The sequence below is a fragment of the Callorhinus ursinus genome, unplaced genomic scaffold, assembly GCF_003265705.2.
Source record: "Callorhinus ursinus isolate GAN/ISIS: 27379988/994484 unplaced genomic scaffold, GSC_fseal_2.0 scaffold25, whole genome shotgun sequence".
Classification (NCBI taxonomy): Eukaryota; Metazoa; Chordata; class Mammalia; order Carnivora; family Otariidae; genus Callorhinus; species Callorhinus ursinus.
The window spans coordinates 31025153-31044654 of NW_027397087.1; the positions used below are offsets into that span (position 1 = coordinate 31025153).

A 19502-nucleotide genomic window follows, 5' to 3' on the forward strand; every position below is an offset into this window, starting at 1 on the left:
ATTGGCTTCTGTCGAGGTCTGGCACAGTCTCTAGGAAGTCAGACAGACCTAAGTCTGAGTCGTCGCTTCTGGTTCCCAGCTCAAGGACCTCTGGCCAGTCACTTGGCCTCTCGTGCTTCTGCTTCCTCATCTGTGAACTGGGATGACACAACCCACCACAAAGCATCGCCAGGAGATCAGAGGAGCTCCTGTCACGGGGCTGGCACGCCGTGGGCCCGGCCACACGGTTCTCCTCCTGCCCCACTGGATACGGCGCACGTGCCAAACAAGAGAGCTGTCATTTGGAATGAGAACATACCGGACTATATTCATCATTCCAACCAGCTGGGGAGCTGGGGCCAGGAGCGGGCCACTTTGGGGGAAGGATATTAACGGTTCCAGCCAACCAGAAGCCCCTAATCACCTTTAACTCTCCCAGAGGGAGCCTGTCCAGGTTGAGTTATCTTCCGTGGGCAGGAAAAGCAGCTCTGGCCCTTTTAACCTAGCACGGATCATAGAGCAGAGAAAATACAACGGCCCCAAACCACTAAACACTCTTCAACTCGATTTTCCCAGCCCTGCCAAAGAGGCCAGCGGCGGCCCCAGTTAAAGGAATGACACGTACATTTTCTGGAGGAAGTGAAGACCCACCTGCCCAGGGGAGGTGGCAGGGCACTGGCCCACGTGACCTCAGAGGCAGGCCCCGGCCAGGGCAGCCCAGCAAGGGGGCAGCCGCTGAGTCGGGGTTTCTCGGGATGGCTGGCCACGCAGTGCACCTGTGCACCGAGCGCGGGGATGTTCCGTCACTCTCCATCATCCACCTGCTTGACTGCTGGGTTGGTGGGTTGCCGCGACATATGTGGGAGAATTGCAAGTCTCATAATTCACCCAGATGGTGGAAGCTCCCGAATTGTTCCTTCTCAAGAGACAGCTGTTCCACTGCTGGGCCATATGGTTCCCCTTGCTCTGCACCCTGCTCTGGGAAATGAACCACTTTGCATGGGCAGCTTCCAGATCTTAGAACTGTCGCAACTGTCGCTTGTTCTTAGCGGGTAATTAAGACCTCCAGCTGAGGCATCCATGTTGCTCCACATGTGGTTTGTACACATGTCAGAGCAGTGTTTTAAAGCTCGCATCAAGGTAAATGCAGGTGGGCGAGGCCCGCCAGCACTGTCTTCTACTCAAGGGAAGCCCCTACCATCACAGACTCAGAGAGAGAGAGAGGCCCCCCCAGAACTCGGTTCGCCATTCCTCTGTACATGGTGAGCCCACCCCCACCCAGACGCGCCCCGGGGTTCCGGGCTGGAAGTGACCTTCAGAGGTCACACTGTCCACCTTCTGATGGAGGCTTGTTTCAGACAGACACATTAACAAAGACCTTTAAGACTAGCTTGTGATTTAGGAATGCACCAAGCCCCTCGGAACATCAACAGCACCGCCGGACAGAGATGCTCACTGTCACCAGCAGGCTGGCTCCTCGGACCCCTCTCTGGGACACCTGCACACTGCACCCCAGGCCCCTGGGGATGCAGACATAGACTTTCAGTCTTTGTGGCAATCTGCGCACTGTCCTGGAGCAAAGAGAGCCACGACTGGGGCCTCAGCATGTACAAAGGTGACACATACCAGGAGCCTGGTGATGTTTATTTGCTCTTCTTTCTGACAATTTCAACCATTCTCCTGAGGAAGTCAGGGGAAGGGCCCATGCGCCCCACCTCTCGACCCTATGCTTACACACGCAGGGGTTCTTCCCAGATCCGAAAACTGTGATGCCTTTCGCCCTCAGCCTAGCGGGGAAGCTCTCTCCGCATTATCCTGCCATACTAGATAACAAGAGCTGACACTTATTAAGCACTTACTGTGTGCCAAGCCCGGTTCCAAGCACTTCACACGAACTTACCTAATCCTTATAAGCCTCAGTGGAAGGCACTGTTATCACGCCATTACACGGATAACGAAAGTGAGGTAAAGAGAGGACACACAGCAGGGTCCCCTAGACAAGGCTTCGTCTCAGGAGGCAAGGGGAACAGGCATAGGAACTGAGCGGGACGGATGGCCAGCTCAGCTAAATACTACGCTCAACCTCCAGAGACACCAGAAGCTTCCAGATGTGGCCTTGCAGCAGCTAAGCCTGAAGACCACTGGCTGTCACAGAATGGTTAGGAGTACGGAACCAACACCAGATGCCTGGGTTTGGCTTCTGGCTGTCTTGCTTCATTGCTGGATGGCCTTGGGAAAGCTACGTGACCATTCTGTGCCTCCATTTTCTCCTCTACAAAACGAGAATGTGAACAGTCCCTACTTCGTCGGGGTGTTGTGGGGATTGAGTTAACACAGAAGTGAGGCCTGGCATAGAGTTGGTGCTATGTAAGGGTTAGCTATGGTGATGATAAAGCAGCACCAGGAGGAAGAGCAAGAGGTAAGGGAGGAGAAGATTGTTCTTCCTACCGCCCGATGAGTTAGGTGTCTGTCAGCAGGGCCTCCGGTTACAAAGCCCCATCACATGGTCTTGCAGGACAGGCTTGATGCTCGTATTTTGTACACAAGAGAAAGTCTGCACCGGCAATGAGGAGGGAAGAGGTGTCTTGGGTTGCTCAGCTAGTTGAGGTGGACATCTGGGTTGCAGCCCAGGCTCCTGAGCTGAAGGCTCTGCTACCAAGCCTGAGGACTAATGACAGGTCACCCCCGCCCCGGCCAGGGCTGGGGCCCCAGGCTTTTAAATGTAAGGTTCCTGGACCGCCAGTCCACTGGAAACCGGCTCACCACTTACTAGCTGTCGGCCCTTGGGCAAAACACAAGTTCTCAGAGTCTCCATTTCACATGTGTGAAGAGAGGAACAGCTCCTAGGAAGTCATCTTGAGGATAAAATGAGGTGACATACGTGACAGCCTGACACCAAAAAAGTAAGCCCCCCCCTCAGTTGGTCCCTTTGTGAAGGCGAATGCACACCAAAGGAGGTCATTATGGAGGATGTGTTCCAAACAGGCCTGGTGTGCCTGAACAAGCCCCTCCACCCAGTCTGGGCTCACCAGGAGCCCCTCCTTCCCCTCTCCCACCCTGCCTGGTAGTCAAATCTTTAGGAGAAACTGTGAAGGCCCGTGCCAGCCCCGAAAGGTCCCGCCCTCAGAAAGCTTTATGAACCTCTCCGCCATGTGAAACTTGTCACGATCAGCCCAGGGAGACGTACGTCCACCCCCTTGCAGCCCTTGCAGAGATCTCCCTGACTCGGTTTCATGATCCGTGGCCAGGCGTGTTGCCTCCATTTGGTTCTTCCTCCAAATGCTTGTTTCCATCTTAAACTATCCCCTTGGTCCTAGGTCTCACGTTGGCTATGGGAAAACCCTCTGCCCCACCGTCTCCATCCCCGGAACTCACACTACAGAGAAGCCTACAGATCTTCTAATTCCCCACGAGGAAGCGAAAGCCCTGGGAGGTGGAGTCTTGTACCCAGCCGGCACAGCAAGAGAATGGCGGAGTGGGTGAGAACTCCATCTCTGAAAGCCAGGCCGGGGCTCGCATCGGACAGCCTCTCCCTGCTAGAGGCAAAACCCCAGTCCTCGAAGCCAGGGTCAGGGACCTCCTCCTCAGAGCCAGAAGCCTGCATCAGGGAGGGCTCTCCCACAACAAATCCTGCTTTGTGCCCCAGGACTGGAGAGGCCCTCCAACCCAAACCATCCCATCAGGCACCAGATGGCGTTTGACTTTGGGGCTGAAGACCTCATCTCCATTCAGACCCAGCAAATAGCAGAGAGTGTAGCCCCAAGCCTGGGTCTTGCCTCTGGGGTTTCATGCAGAGAGGCAATTAAAAAAGGAGGGTCTAGAGCAGCCACGAAGCCACAGAGTCTGTCCCAGGGCTTATGCCTGCCCCACAGGATGGAGGTCGGAGCCCAGAAAAGGGAAAATCGAGACCAGGAGGAGAGCCGCAGGAGGAGGAGGGAAAGGAAGCCCCGCTTGCCCTCCTTCCTGCCCCCAGAACCAACTCAGCTGGTAGTGCTTTCTGTAGGTCCACTGCGCAAAAACAAGATTAAAAGGGACAGGCAGAACAAAGCATCACTCTCCCTAACAAAGGCCCCTCCACTTAGTAAATTAGGAGCTCTTTCCACCTGACACACTTTTAAAGCGAAATCTTCAATTACCATGGGCTGGCGGGGCACTGCGACAAAAGCTCTGTCCGGTGACTTTATTCTCAAAGCCCAGAGCAGGCATGGAAGTGGTTTTATGTAATAGAGATACTAATCTAGTCCATATAATTTTGAGAATCCTTTATGGAGGACTGAAGGGCGTTTGAGCCCTGCGGCTGTTTCAAAGAGATTTTTCTGCAGCTTATGCATTTACCTTGCCAAAAGCTTAGCTGAGCAAACAGTCCTCTAAATCACACTCACTGCTGATTTACTATCAGGCCTCTGCAGTTTGTTTGGTGATGGAACCTTGTGGATAAACAGAGGCCAAGGCCTTGGTCCTTCCACTTGACCAGACCAATGGGATGAGGGCTGCCTTTAAGCTGGGGTTCCCCTGGCTCCCAGATTTGAGACTTTCCTTCTCCTTGCCATCGGCTCAGCCCAGGGTAAAGGTGGCTGGAGGAGCTGGGCTTTGGCTGGCCGGGGGTGGGAGGAGGCCTCAGTGGCTTCTGCCCTTGGCTCCAGGTCCGCTCCATCCCAGAAGGAGACTGATGGTGTCAGTTGTTCCCCCTCCCCCCGCCGCCCTCCATCCGGAGCAAAGACACAATTCTGGCTCCCTTGGTGACGGTTCAGCGTCACTGGCTGCTTGAAAAGGAGAAAGCAAAGTGGGAAAGCAGGGTGGGGAAGGTGACTCTCAGGAGAGCCCGGGGAGACGTGAACACACACACTCTAAACACACGAGCTTGTGGCTCTGCACCCAGCATACAGGTTACGGGGCCCTTCTCATTGGCAGACACGCGACATACACATACAGCAAGTCCATATGCCAAGAACACACTTGTACACACGCAACGTGTCAGAGGGGGAGCCCTTCACACATGGTGAAACCCAAAACTCACAAATAGACCAGTGTGTGTACAATAATAAAACCTAGCATTGCCACACCACTGACCATGTGCTCGGTTACAGTTATTCACTTATTTAATGCTCACGACAACCCCGTGAGGAAAGGTACCATTGTTACACCACTTTACGATTGAGTAAACTGAGGCACAGAGCGGCTAAGTAATTCGCCCCCCGTCACAGAGGCAGAAGGCAGCAGTCTGGTGTATTCTTAACCTTTACATTGTCTGGCACAGCATGCCATACGGACACTCCTTTTTTTTTTTTTTCCAAGATTTTTTAAGTCCTCTCTACACCCAATGCAGGGCTTGGACTTACGACCCCAAGATCAAGAGTCACATGCTCTACCAACTGAGCCAGCCAGGCACCCCGAGACACCCCTTTCATGGGTTGGGAGTAGCCTCCACACGTGTGAACTCACAAGGTCATACATAACACACGTGCACACAGCCAGATGCTCAAGCATCCGTATATCACATAGGTGGTCCAGACCTATCACATCTTCAGGTTCAAGCCAAGACTTAGACTGGGGAGAAGGGTAGTGAACATTAAAATAGTTAAATACTTCTGCTCTAGTTGGTGCGGCCACCCCTGTCCCTCCCCCAGTCCCCTACCTACCCATAACCGGGCACCTACAGAGTTAACCCCTGGCACCACAATAGGCCTCTGTGTCCCTATTCCATTCTAACCTATTGGTAGGAGTGCCACACATGTAGTTAAATATTTTCCTTCTTATCCCCAGGTATGGGCAAGGCAGGGACAGTGGGATGTGTGCCTGCAACAAGGCAGGGGGACCTGGCTCTTGGGCCTTCCGTGAGTCTTGGCCAATGCCCAGCCAGAATGGTATGAGGAGGCCTTCAGCTTTCCCAGCTGGTCCCCACCCCATCCACTTGATGGGCAGCTGATCAAGGCTCTTCAAAGACAAGAGTATTGAGTGGACACTGGGAGCAAAGGGAGACTCTGAGGTGTCATTTCCACCTTCAGTGAGGCCACTCGGCTTCCCTTAATCAAAAAGCCAACAGTAGGGGAGCCTTAGGGGCTGGTCTGTCATCCACAAAATCCCATTAATGGCCACTTTTTGAAACCTCTCTGCTACAAAGACCAGGAGGGAAGAAGGAGCTTGACAAACCAGGAGGCACTGCATGAGGAATTTTGCTTTCTCATGTCTTGGAAGCTCAGCTCCAACCCAGAGAGTTAGCCTCCTGGGTTCTGAGACAGTGGGCTAAGTCCTTGCAGAGCCCCAGAGCAGGGTCCCCAGGCTCTTTGTAACACATGGGTGACACTGGGCCCAGACACCAGAACTCGGGGGCTCTGGGAACCCAAGGAGGAGGAGAGGAAATGGGGACAAGGACCCTATCTGAGGCAGGCCACCCTCTACTCTGGGATCTCAGGGTCCCACCCAGAGACCGCTTCTGTGGGTGTCCTTTGAGGGTCCCCAGGAAAAGGCAGCCCACATGGCCTTCTTCTAGTCAATAAGGCTCTACAGAAAGCATGTGTCCATGCTGGGCCCTGTGGTGGGTGCTAGGGATACAGAGGGGTCCCACGGCCATGGCTGTCAAAGAGCTCACTGTCCAGGGAGAGAGAGATCGGAAGGGCAGGTGGGGGTGAACGGGGCTGAGATCGGGATTGGGAGAGGAGAGGGAGGTGTCAGGTGGGGCTCCCCAGAGACCATGCGGCCCTGCACTGAGTCTCCAAGAGCTGCTACACAAAGCAGGACCAGGGGTTCCAAGAGCAGGGGCAGCTGGTATGAAGTCCCAGAGGGAGACTGTGGAGAATTCAGGAGCCTGGCTGGGGCAGAAAGGACCAGAGACCACAATGGGACCCCAGAGAGCAAGATACAGAATGAGGAATCTCAGTATGCAGGGGCCTGATTTGAAGTAAGCAGTAGTGGGGGGCACGGGAAGGAGGGATCAAAACTCTGGGCGTGGGCAGGGCAGACGTGGAATGGATTGGTGGTAGCTGATCATTATTTTCTGAGCCCCTACTCTGTGTGGTACACTGTGAGCCACTGTAGATCATACAACGGTGTGTTTATGAAAGGGTGCTCCTGCCCTGAGGAGCTTATAGCTCATTTGTTCATTCATTCATTCGTCATTTATTGAACACCTACTATACGCCAGGTTCTGTTCTAAGCGTAAGGATATCAGCTAGGAACAAATCAAAATCCTCTGTCCCTACTGAGCAGATTATCTAGCTGGGGAGACAAAAAATAAAAACATACACGGTCTACATCTCTGTGTCAGGTAGCAATAGCGCTAATTAACAAAACAGGATAGGGGGTACAGAAAGATGGTGGGGGGACTGCTATTTCAGATAGGGTGGTCAGGAAGGACTCAGACAATATGGCTTTTGAAAAGAGACGGAGTGAAATAAGGCCCAGGGTTTCCTGAGCCCTGCAGTGGGGCAGACGCAGAAGAGCAAGGAGGCCAGCATGGAGGAGGGAGGGAGGAGATGGATGGAAATCAGCCGGGGCTGATCTCACGGCCACCGTGAGAACATCGGAGAAGCAGCCAACACACCCAACAAGGACCAGAAATCAGGGCTGGCATCCCACAGATATTGAGGGAAATCAGAAGACGGAAAGTGGGGCCTTTGGGAAGTCTCCGTAGAGAAACAGGGAGTCAGGCTGGGGACAGGTGAGCTCCTTCCCAGGCTTTACCTGGCCCAGGACACTCAGGAAGGGGGCTTTACATAAACGCCTAGCTGCCCAGCCGCTAACGGAGGCTTCCGCTCAGAGGCTGCCCAGTCCGGATAGCTGAGGTTTCATTACAGCTGCAGCTGGTAATTAAGCAGCAGCGCCTCGATCCTTCCACGGCTGCGTCAGCACACAGGACCCTGCTGGCACTCACTGCAGGTGGGGGAAAGGCCTAGCGGAGGACTTCAGGGCTAGGCCAGCAAAATGCAGCCAGCCAGACCCCCGGTCTCCCGGGTCCTCCTGACCAGGGTGCCTGAGCACGGCCGTCCACGGCCCCACGCACCTCCTGATTGAGCTTTCGCCCCTTCGACAATCCCTCCTTGCTGCTGCCCCCTGGCACCACCGTGAGTGTGTCACTGGCTGCTTTCACCCTTCAGCGCCCTCCTGAGATTGTCCAGGATCCTTGGTGTGGTGCTGAGGTCCAGGCCCACCCCCACCCAGCCCTTCCAAGCACCACCTCCACACTCCCCGAGCTCCGGCCACGGAGGCCTGCTGGCGCTGCCCTGCGCCCATCCACTCTGCCCACCCCCCCAACTCTGCTCACACTGGCCCCTCTGCCACAAAGTGCCCTCCTCACAAACAGAACACAAACGGCAGTAGCTACCATTTACTGAGCCCTCACGACGTGCCCGCTTCTGTCTGAATGCTTTCCTAGTGGTAACTCATTTCGTCCTCACAACAGCCTAGAGCAGCAGGTACCTCATACAGCCCTTAGTTTACAGATGACAATACCGAGGCAGAGAGAAGCAAAATAACGTGCTCAGGGACAGTCGCCCAGGGCAAAGAACGGCTTGAAAATGCAGGGTCTGTCTTAATCGATGCCCATCTCCTGCCCTTCTGGCAAGTTCCATACTCACCGTTGAGATTCTGCTCAAAACTAACCTCCTTCAAGAAGTCTTTTCTTCGCGGGGCTGCACCGGGCGCCTGGGTGGCTCAGGTGGTTAAAGGTCTGCCTTCGGCTCAGGTCATGATCTGGGGGTCCTGGGATTGAGCCCCACATTGGGCTCTCTGCTCAGTGGGGAGTCCGCTTCTCCCTCGCCTCTGCCCCTCTCCCCCATTCATGCTTGTGCTCACTCTCTCTCAAATAAAATCTTAAAAAAACAATGAAGTCTTTTTTGATCCCCACCCCCCCCAACTTTGCCCCGTAATTCCCCAGACAGTGTTACGATTACTTCTCCCAGAGAGGTCTCTCAATGCTGGGGGTCTGAGTCTATTCTATTCATGCATTTTCTTTCTCACTCATTTAGTAATTATTCAGCACTGAGGGCCTGGCACTGTGCCTGGCCTTGGGAATAACCCACTAGGTAGGAGACATGGTCCCTCAGCTTTGGGAACTCACTTTTGAGTGGGAGAGATGGACAGGCGAGGCCCCATCACAACCAATGGGACGGAGTGACAGGGGCTATGTGGCCCTCAGACAAGTGGTACTCTAGAGCAAAATCAGAGGAATCTAAACTAGGTGCTAACAGGCTAGGTGTCCAGAGAAGCCGCTGGGCCTTGGTGCTGTTACCATGAATTACTTGCTCAACAATAATTTATGAGGGCCTGAAAAGTGCTAACAGGTGGACAAGATCAGTACCTTATGAGTCTGGTCAGTGTGAATCACCAGCTGGAGCTCAGCCACTCTGGGCGTCCTAAATCAATGTTCTAAGCCCATGAGACTGGAGCTGAGATCATTGTGGCTGCACCAACTCTGGCCACTCGGTGAGGACGTGTTGGGGCAGCTGAACAGCCATTCCCCCCCTACAGGCCACCTCCACCAGCCTGGTGACACCCCCGTTTCCTTGCCTACTTATTTAAAGTGTGCTTATCATGTTATGTTGGAATTTTTAAAATATATATATTTCCCACTAGATTCTATGCTTCTTATTCATCTCTCTATCCCCAGGGCTCAGCAGTGCCTTCAAGGCATAGAGAGCAAATAAATGTTGATGGATGGATGGACAGATGGAAGGATGAATGTTGTTCCAGGCAGCAAGGCTCAGCACCAGGTGCTGGTGACCCGGGGGAGCAGCATCAGCACAGGTTCTGGGGCTGGCAGCTGACAGCATCCCTCGGGGAGCCTCCTAGAGGGTCAGGAGGGAATTATTTTACGTAGTAGCTACGAGGAGAGGCTGACTTTCAGACAAGTCCTACAGCTCTGCGTGTACACGTACACACACACACACACACACACACACACACACACACACACACAGAGCAATCTCCCATTCCCTACCTCGATCCTGGCACCTATTGTGACCTAGCTTAGCAAACTTTTGAAATCAAACCAGTTTGGCTTCTGGCCCTTCCTCTCCCTACAAACCTTTTCACCCGCCCTCTTGTCCGACCCCACTTCCCTCTTCTGGCCACAGGTCCCTCCCGCCGAGAGGGGACCCGCTGCAGGAGGGCAAGGGTAGGCCTGAAGGTAGCACAGATCTCAGTTCCTGGGCTGCCCTTCTCCACCAGAAAAGGGACTTGGGCTGCCCTGGCATCCGTTTCCACTGCCATGCCAGGCCCGTCTGACCCTCCACCAGTCTGTGAGGAGCAAGTAATAGACTGTATGGGAAGGTGACAGGTCAACCGCCAGATGTTATGTTGTTTTATCAGTGTTGTTGGAAGTTAGCCATCAGTCCAAGAAAGCATTGAACTAAATGTCACTGGGTCTGGTTATGAAGCCCCCCACCACACGGCTCACTATAAAACAGGGGCATGGAGTTCCGGTGACATGGAGAAAGTGTGAATGTAGCCCCTTCTGCTACAAAAATGCTCCCAAAGTATAATAAAAAAATAAAAAATAAAATAGATATCTGACTGAGCTCTAACGAGACAAAGGTAAATGCCCAAGTGTAAGAAAAAGCGGGCGGTTTATAGGAGGTACAGAAGGGCAGATGCTAAAGCTAAGCTAGCCCGGGGAACAGGGGACCTAGCCAGCTGCTGCCCCCAGCCCCAGCTAGGAGCCTGGGGTTTAACAGCCACACAGGGTCAGATGTGGCTTTGGGAGATGCCGGCTCCATGTAGGAGAAACTTGAAAGTGCGCCACCAGCCAAGTGAAAAATAAGGCATTCTGCACGAGTAAAAAGTCTTCCACAAGAAACAAAAACCAGGAGGGGGGAATGGGGAGTCACTGTTTCAAGGGTCCAAGGGTCTCCTTCAGGGGTGATGAAAACCATTTAGGGCTAGACAGACAGGAGCACAACACTGTCAGTGTGCTAAACGCCACGAAGTGTATGCTTCAAAACGGTTACTACTGCATCATGTGAACTTCACATCATTTTTTTTAAAGGAAAAAGAAAACAAACAAACAAACAAACCTAAGCCTCTGCCACAGTTCTAGCCTCAGTGTGGAATCCCAAACCAAGTTATCAATGCAAAGACGGGTCATGAGCCACTAAAAACCGTTAGTGTGCCTAATAAGAAAACGCAGAATTGGTGTGTGGGGCACGCGCACACCCCAGGGCTTGGGGGAGGAGGCAAAAAGCTCAAGCGTTCACAGTGATAAAGAAAAAGAAAAAAGAAATTATGACTGATACAGGGAAATAATCCATCACAAGGGAGAATCAGCAGTGTCCACACACAGAACTGATACTCTAGGAACCTGAGTCAACCAAAATCATGGACTCAAGATAGAATTATCTTGACCATATAGAACTAATAGCTCCAGATAAAACCATGAGACTATAAGAGAAATATGTTTGAAATAACTAAAGCAATCATTGAAGGATTAGAATTCATAATGAAAGAACAGGACACTACAGAGAAAAAATGAAATAAAAAAGGAAACCCTTGGATCTGAAGAAGGACCAACAGACCTCCTAGGAATGAAACATGCCGTTGTTGAAATTAAGACCTCAACAAACAGGTTAGTTAGCAGAGCTAAAGGATTTGAAAAATGGATCTGAGGAAAATCTCCAAGATACAGCATGGAGAGATACAGAGATGAAACATGAGAGCCTAGGAGAGGGAGTGAAACGAGTCTCCAACATTTTGGAGCTTCAATAGGAGAAAACTGAGCAAATGAAGGACAGGAGATATTAGAGGAGACATGGCTGAGAATTTTCCAGAACTGATAAAGCACATGAATCCTTTGCTTGAAGGAGATGTATAGCCTCTGAGGAGCAAACAGTGTGAATGAAAACGACTCCACACCCAGACACATGCTGGGAAAACGGCAACGTGTGCAATGACAAATTCCGGAACACAACAGAAAAACATTCTCACGCCCTGAGGGAAAAATCACTGAAAACCTACAATTCCACAGGCAGCGAAAGCACCATTCAAGAGTGAGGGTAAAATGAAGGCATTTTCACCTCCAAGTCTAGCTGGATTGCAGTTAAGATTATGATTATGAAATAAAATCTAAACAACAAAATAAAATCTGGCATTTTCCGACGAGCGAAGCGTAAGAGAGGCGATTGCTCGTGGACCCTCCCAGGAAAAACTACTGAACGTGGCCCTTCAAGAAGAACGAGGCCGAATCTAGAAAGGAGTGAGACGCAAGAGAGGTGAAGAGCAAGCAAATCAGGAAACATGAGCTAAATTTACATTTAAATAGCCATCCACCACATAAAACAACGGTGATAATAAGACAGGGGTACCTAAATCCCAAAAATGGTGTGAGGACTTTGCTGGAGTTCAGTCTTAGGCACCACTCAGGTGCCCTCAGTGCGGCCAGTCTCCCCGATTGTCAGCTGCTGGCTCCCCCTTAGCCATCCCCGGGCGGTTCATACCGACGCCACTGGGCCTGCGCAGTCCCCCTGCCGGGATGCTGAGCAACCCCTTCCCCTACCCCCAGGCCACATACCTGGAGCTGCTGGCTAATCCCTCCACTTCTCCATTTGGATGAAAACCACACGCAGCGCTCTAGCATTCCAAGCAGCCCCTGGAAGGGCTAGATGACCCCTCCAGGAAGTCCGGGGGCATTGCCTCCCCCACCAAAAGGAAAAAGGAGATGGGGGATTGCACAGATTAATTCCCCCTCGTTGCTGGCTGCTCTGAAGCAGGCACTCTCCTCTTGCCCATCAGGAGAGGCCTTGAATACCAACAGGATGCCCCTGTTAGGCATCATGCTGTGTAACCTCAGCAGTAGGTAGCCCAGTGGCTTTCAAAGCGTGGTTCCCAATGCAGCAGCATGAGCATCACCTGGGAACTTGTTAGAAATGCACATTCTCCAGGGCGCCTGGGCGGCTCAGTCGGTTAAGCATCTGCCTTCGGCTTAGGTCATGATCCTGGGGTCCTGGGATCGATGTCAGGCTCTCTGCTCATCGGGGAGTCTGCTTCTCTCTCTCCCTCTGCCCCTTCCCCCTGCTTGTCCTTTTTCCTTTTTCTCTCTCTCAAATAAATAAATAAATCTTTTTTTTAAAAAAAATGCACATTCTCCAGTCCCCTCCCCAAGTCTTCTGAATCTGAGACTGATGCTGGGGCTCAGTAGTCTGTGTCGGAAGTTAGAACACGTCTTCCAGGTGATTCTTATATTAAGTAATCAGGTGCTCGATAATACATTTGAGTGAATTGTGAATTGTGATTACCATGGCATCTGTGTGGTGCTAAGCATTGATAGTGCTCACTAAATACTTTGGCCCTCTGCTTTCAATACTTCAAGCCCTCTTTTCTGTGCTACAGCAACCAGCAACACTCCAGAGCCCCCTGCTCCAACAGCCTGGGTCCTGGCAGAGGACAGACATGTCAAATGAACAAGGGCTAAAACTATTCTTTTAAGCCACCAGGATTTGGGTGTTGTTTGTTACAGCATCGTAACCAAACCCATCCAGTCCGATAGCACCTAATATTTTCAAAGAGCAGTTTGCTGAAATACCGCAAACCCCACTGTGTAAGTGACAAAATCAGCTCAAAGATGCTGATCAGGCAAAGATGCTCACTGCCCTATCTCCCAAGAAAGGAGAAAGAAAGAGAACTGTGTTTGTGCCCGGTGATCCTCAGGAAATATTTGATGCCTGGGTGACCAAGAGGAGCTAGGACTCAGCTGTATCGGCAGCTAACGGAGGGGGTGGGCAGTTCTGGTGCAGAAGGTTCTAGAAGGGCTGCCAAGGGCTCTGGGATAAGGACGGCAGTTCTGGGGCAGGGAAAATGGCACAAAGAGGAGTCTGCATCTGTATCGAGCTCTATGCACCCCAGGACACACTCACTCATTGTTTTATCTTACTCCTTCCACGCACAGGGATGATCCATCCTATGCCACAGTGGGTCCAGAGAGGCAAAGGGACTTGCCCAAGATTGCACAGCAAGTTGATAGCAGAGTCAGCCAAGGCTTTTACTCCAGGCCAGTGTCCTTCTAGTATCTGCTAAGAAATGGGCTCCAGAAGGTGGTTCTGGAGGGAGGATGATGTCCCCTGCCCCAGAGCACAGATGTTCCTGTGCACGGTCCTGAGGACTCTTGGCATCAGATGGGTTCTCACCAGGTTCTGGTGAACCTGGAGGTTCTCTGGCTCCCAAGGGGTGGAGAAGAAGTGGACGGGGAGGGGCCACAGGGCATCAATTCCTGAAAGCCTCTGGTTTTGCAAGCTCTCATCTGGCACCCAGCACCCTGGGCACCATCCCTCACACAAGATCCCTGACTCTGGGGTCTCCACTCACTCCTGGACAGCTGACAAAGCCTGGCCGGTCCCCTTCCTTTCTTCCCATTACAATAAGCAGGAACAAGAGAACGCTAGCAATGGCCAACACTCACCTGTTCATGGGCTCCATTGTGTCCCCCTAAAATTCATATGTTCAAGTCCTAATCCCCAATTCTCCAGAATCTGACCTTATTTGGAGATAGGGTCTTATTAGAGGTAATCAAGTTCAAATGAGGTCATTAGGGTGGGCTCTAATCCAGTCTGAAGGGTGTCCCTATACAAAGGGAAAACCTGGAGACAGACAAACATTATCAGGAGAAGGCCGTGTGAAGAATGGAGTTCCGGCGCCTCGAGCCATGGAGCTACCAGAAGCAAGGGCAGAGGCCTAGAGCAGAAGAAACCAATCTTGCTGACATCCTGATTTGGACTTCGAGCCTCCAGTGCGGTTACACAGTACACTCCTATGGATTAAGCCAGCCAGGCTGTGCGGCTTGAAATGGCAGCCCCAGGGAAATGAGTAACTGCCTCACAGCCAACCAGCCTCCCAGCCCAGATCTGCCCCCACGGTCAGGCCAGCCGCCTCCCCGTCTTTGTTGATGGGGTTCCCTGTTCCATCCATGCCCAAAGACACCATTCCATCCAGCCCAAAGCCCTCCGAAGCCCCCCGAGGGAGAGCAGGTCACAGGGCTGTCTCCAGCCTCGCATGTCCCATCTGTGTTCTTTCACACACTCGCCTCTGGCTGTTATCCACAGGGTTTTTCTGCGTGTGGCCTGGCCTTCCCAACAAGACCATGAGTTCCACGAGGGCAAGAGCTATTCCTAACACCTCTCCTATATCCCAAGGCATAGCACTGCGGGTGGGCCACAGCGGGCATCTAATAAATACTGGGTTGAAAACCCTTCAAGGGTTTCCCCCTTCAGTCTTCTGTCTAGAGCTGATTCATTTTTTTTTTTAAGACTTTGCTTATTTATTTGAAAGAGAGAGAGCACAAGCAGGGGTAGCGGCAGAGGGAGAGGGAAAGCAGGCTTCCCGCTGAGCCCGGAGCCTGATGTGAGGCTCGATCCCAGGACCCCGGGATCATGACCTGAGCTGAAGGCAGATGCTGAACCGACTGAGCCACCCAGACTCCCCTAAAGCTGATTCCTCATTAATACCCGACAAGTGGGCATGGCTGAAGAAGACATCTCTCCGTTCTACTCTGCCCTACTTTATGAAGATGCCCACTGAAGCATCTGTAACTCTGGGGGCAGGTATCCATGTACCAGACCATCTCTTTCCACTAGGCCGCAAGCTCCTCGAGGTAGCAACTGTTCCTCGTGTGTGTCTATGTCCCCAGCACTGAGTAGGAAACAAGTCGACAAGGAACAGTGTACATAAACATGAAATATGGCAGAAATGATTTACTGTGGGTCCAAAGACTCTGTAAGGGATTTGAGGGCTCCATGGACCCACTGAAACTGTGTGCAAAGAGCTGTGTGTGTGTGTGGGGGGGGTTATATATGTCATGTGCATTTTCCCAGGGACAGGGTCCATGGAGGTGCAAAAAATTAAAACAAAAGCCAAGAGTGAAAAATGGTAAGACCCAAAGTCATGGAGTAGGAAGCTGGCATTTATTAAGCCCCTACACTGTGTCTGGTGATATCTATTACTATCCCCATTTTACATGAAAGGAAACTGAGGTACCAAGAGGCGGCATTTTGCCTAGGCTCATGGAGAGAGAAGCAGCCCATCTAAGTGGGTCAGAGCAGACTCCAGAGCCAGAGAGCCTAGGTTCAAATCCCAGTTCTACCACTTTCTAGCTGTATGATCCTGGTCAAGTCACTTAATCACTCTGTGACTCAGTTTCTCCATCTATAAAATGGGAGAGATCAGGGTACCTACTTCAGAGGGCTGTTCTGAGGAGCTGATGCATTCATGTATATAAAGTGATCAGAACAGTGCCTCGTGTGGGGGGTGTGCTCTGAAGACCATAAGGATGAGCATAAAGAGGAAGAAGTTGGGGGGGACAGAACTGAGACTCAAACCCAGACCTATGGGACTCTTGCCCCCCTGGGTCATCACTACCAGCACCCCGCATGCCACAGTGACCCATCTCACTGCTGAAACTCCTGTCCCCCTTCAGGAGGAGCCCTCAGTCCTAAAATTGGCTTTTCTGGCTGGCTTCCCAGAGGGGTGCTGGCCCACGGCTGTGACATAAGGAGTAGGTGGGAGATTATAAGACTGGGTCTGTGCAATCGGGACACTTAGTGCTTCTGCCCTGCTCTTCATTTTCCAAGAGCTCTACCAAGAATCACTGATGGAAATTAGAAAAAGAATGTGCTCCTCTGTTCCTGGAGCCCTGTGCTGACAGCTGAATTCCCTTTATCATTTCCCCGAGTCCATCCTTGCGCCCCGAGCCCTGAAGGGCCGCTCACATCCATTCTGCTCGGGCTTTGTGAGTCCTGGGTCACACCCCACGCCTGGCTCTCACTCTCCTCTGGGCAGACAGCAGCAGTAAAACCTTGGTCTTGATCTCACTTCTACACCCAGGTCCCCGTAGGAGCTCCATCCCAGGTGAGGCGTTGGCCAATGCCTTGTCCCAGTCCAGTCCTCTGCCCCGCTCCTGAGACACAGCCTTTTGGGGATGGCTTTGCGTGCGTATCTTTGTATGTTTCCTGCAAAACCATCACTACGGAACCCATTTGTGTGAGCATTTTTCATTCACTCCTGTAATGCAATTAGGATCGAGCTTCTCCAGCGAGAGGGGACATGTAACATCAGGAGGGGAAAATTGTCATTTCATTCCCAACACTAACGCCCACCCTGCCCAAATCGGCTCTCTGGTGCTGGCTCACTCTACCCACCCAAAGGGCAAGGAGAATGCTAACAAGGAAAATCACTCTCCAAATTTGCCTCCAAATGAAGAGGCAGAAGCTATGGGGGTGGATTCCCCTCTGTCATTAATGGGGGGGGGTCCCAGTTTCTCTGACACTCTCCACAGTTGTGGCAAAACTCTACTGCCCACTGGAGCACCCCATACTGGCCCCATTGCACCTGTCAGAGGTGGTGGGAAAGAGTCCGTTGGACTCTAACAGACTCTAACCCTACAGTCATTCTCCCTGAAAGGTTAAATGACTTGCCCAAAGCCACATCTCCGGGAAGCTGGGACCAGAACCCAGATCTGCAGACTCCTGGGTGTCTCCCACTGCACAGCACCGCCCTCCCACCCAGAGGGCCTGCAGCTGCCAGAAACTAAGCCCTCGCACCCACCGTGTCCTCAGGTCTCCTGACCCTTTTTGGAAATGTTCCCACTTCCTAGAACCGGCCCCTTGTGATCTCTTATTCTTCCTACCCTCCTTCTCGGTACTACAGTCTTGCTCTCCAGTGATCCAGCCTGCCTTCCTTCCTCCCTTCCAGCCTCTATCCATCCATGTCTCCTTCCATCCAGCAAAGCCTTCTGGAGCCCTTCCGATCTGTGCCAGGCACTCAGCCCTTCCTCCCCACAGCTCCTCAGAGCACGCTCCGAAAGTGTCCACTTCTCTCCTGACCCCATCAAAGCCTAGAACCGACTGGCGTCTATCCAACCCTCTTAGGAGATCGACCTGATGGACAAATTTGTGCGAACGTGCTTGTACCAGACCCATTGATCCCCGCAGAGCTGCCAGTAGGCAGGGATTTCTGGAGCCCTCAGCTCAGCCAAGGCCTGCTGCCCAGGGCCTGGCTGACAGCCCCCTACCTCCCTTCCCCTTGGTTCCCTCCCCGCCCCAGGGAGGCAGCCCCTACGTACGTATGCAGAAGTCCCCATTCTCGTAGTAGCCAGGGCAGCACTGGGACCTGCGCCGGTACATGGTCCGGAGGCCACGCCGATATGCCGTCTTATAGCTGATCCTGAGGCACAAGGGAGAAAGCCACTTGAAAGTATTGAAAATCAATCACTCGCATTAGAATGATATTTGTGTTAAGCTATATTGAGGATGCCATTCAATAATTACTTTAAAATGCATGGCAGCTTCGAATATGAAGGAACACAATAAAGAAAAATCGATGGCTGCATCTGGGCCACTGTGATGCAGAATGTATTACTGACATGGCGTTTGCTACACCTACTTTCCCCCGTCTCGTCGGCGTGATACCGAGAAGGGTTTAGGAAGATCCTTTCCGGGGTGACGGTGGAAGGTAACCAGGTGCTTCTCCTGAAAGCCTCCAGACCCTGGGGAGCTCCTAGGGAGCTCCTGGGGGGACCCGAACTGGACTTGGGCCCTGGGAGTGGCCATGGCCACTGCCCAAATGAGCAGGCTGCTCGCGGCCTCCAGGGACTCAGTCCACCCATCTGGAGAACTGAAACAGGATCAGCAAAGGGCCCTCTGAGTCTGACTCAGTCCCAGAGAGTGGATTAACCTCCCTCATGCCAAAAATAACATGTCCTGGGCAAGAGCTTCGCATGCCATCCCTGGGAAGGCTCAGAACCAGCCCCTGGCTCTGCAATAGGAAGAAGCTATAAGGCCCAGGGAGCAGAAGCAGCTCTGGCCTGGGAATCGGAGACCTGGAGTGTGGCCCTTCTGCTGGCACAGGCATGGACACTTCATCCTGTGCCAGAGAGATTTCTAGGCGCAACCTCATTCCATTCTCTATCTGAGGCAGGTAGCAGGACTATGTCACCTTTGTTTTATTTCCTTTTTACAGTTTTTATTCTTACTTTATGAACCCCTCTTCTGTTTCGTGGATGAGAAAACTGATATTCAGAGAAGTTAATGACCTGCTCAAGGTCACACAATGAATCAGCTTCAGAATCAAGATTTGAACCAAGTCACTCTAATTTCAAAGCCACTAGGCTTAACCTAGTGTCCAGTGCCAGTCCCCACAGGGTGGCTGGCTGGCCATATGGGATGGCCATAGTGAATGAGAAAGACCAGGTAAATGGCTGGTGGGAGGACCGAGTCCTTAAGAGGAAATCAAGATGGGGTATTGTTACGCCAAAACCCCTTCCTCACATCTAAAGTCAAAATGGAAGAGATTGAAGAGGCCATTAAGGGACAGAGAGAGGAACTAACTTCCCAAGGTCATGATGTATGACAAGGACTCAACCCCGTCTTTGGGCCTTGAAGCCAGAGCTCCTTCAATCCCCACCCACACCCCAGGGGAGCCTGCCCTGAGGACCCCTCCTCAGGGGGCAGAGCAGCGGGGACCAGACATGGGAGATGCCTACAGCCTGCTTTTCGTGGAGGGTCAGGCCAACTTGGGAAGGGAGTCCCACAGCCCTCCCAGTCTTTAAA

General features: G+C 52.3%; 1 protein-coding gene across 3 annotated transcripts in view; it reads right to left on the reverse strand.

The window, feature by feature from the left end:
• Positions 1 to 19502, reverse strand: part of MEGF11 (multiple EGF like domains 11) — a 342902-nt gene that overhangs the window by 195574 nt on the left and 127826 nt on the right. For all 3 annotated transcript variants that reach the window (XM_073877220.1, XM_073877221.1, XM_073877219.1), the window contains exon 4: positions 18017 to 18117. In XM_073877220.1, the coding sequence (XP_073733321.1) occupies positions 18017 to 18117 (101 nt within the window). The remainder of the gene's footprint in view (positions 1 to 18016; positions 18118 to 19502) is intronic.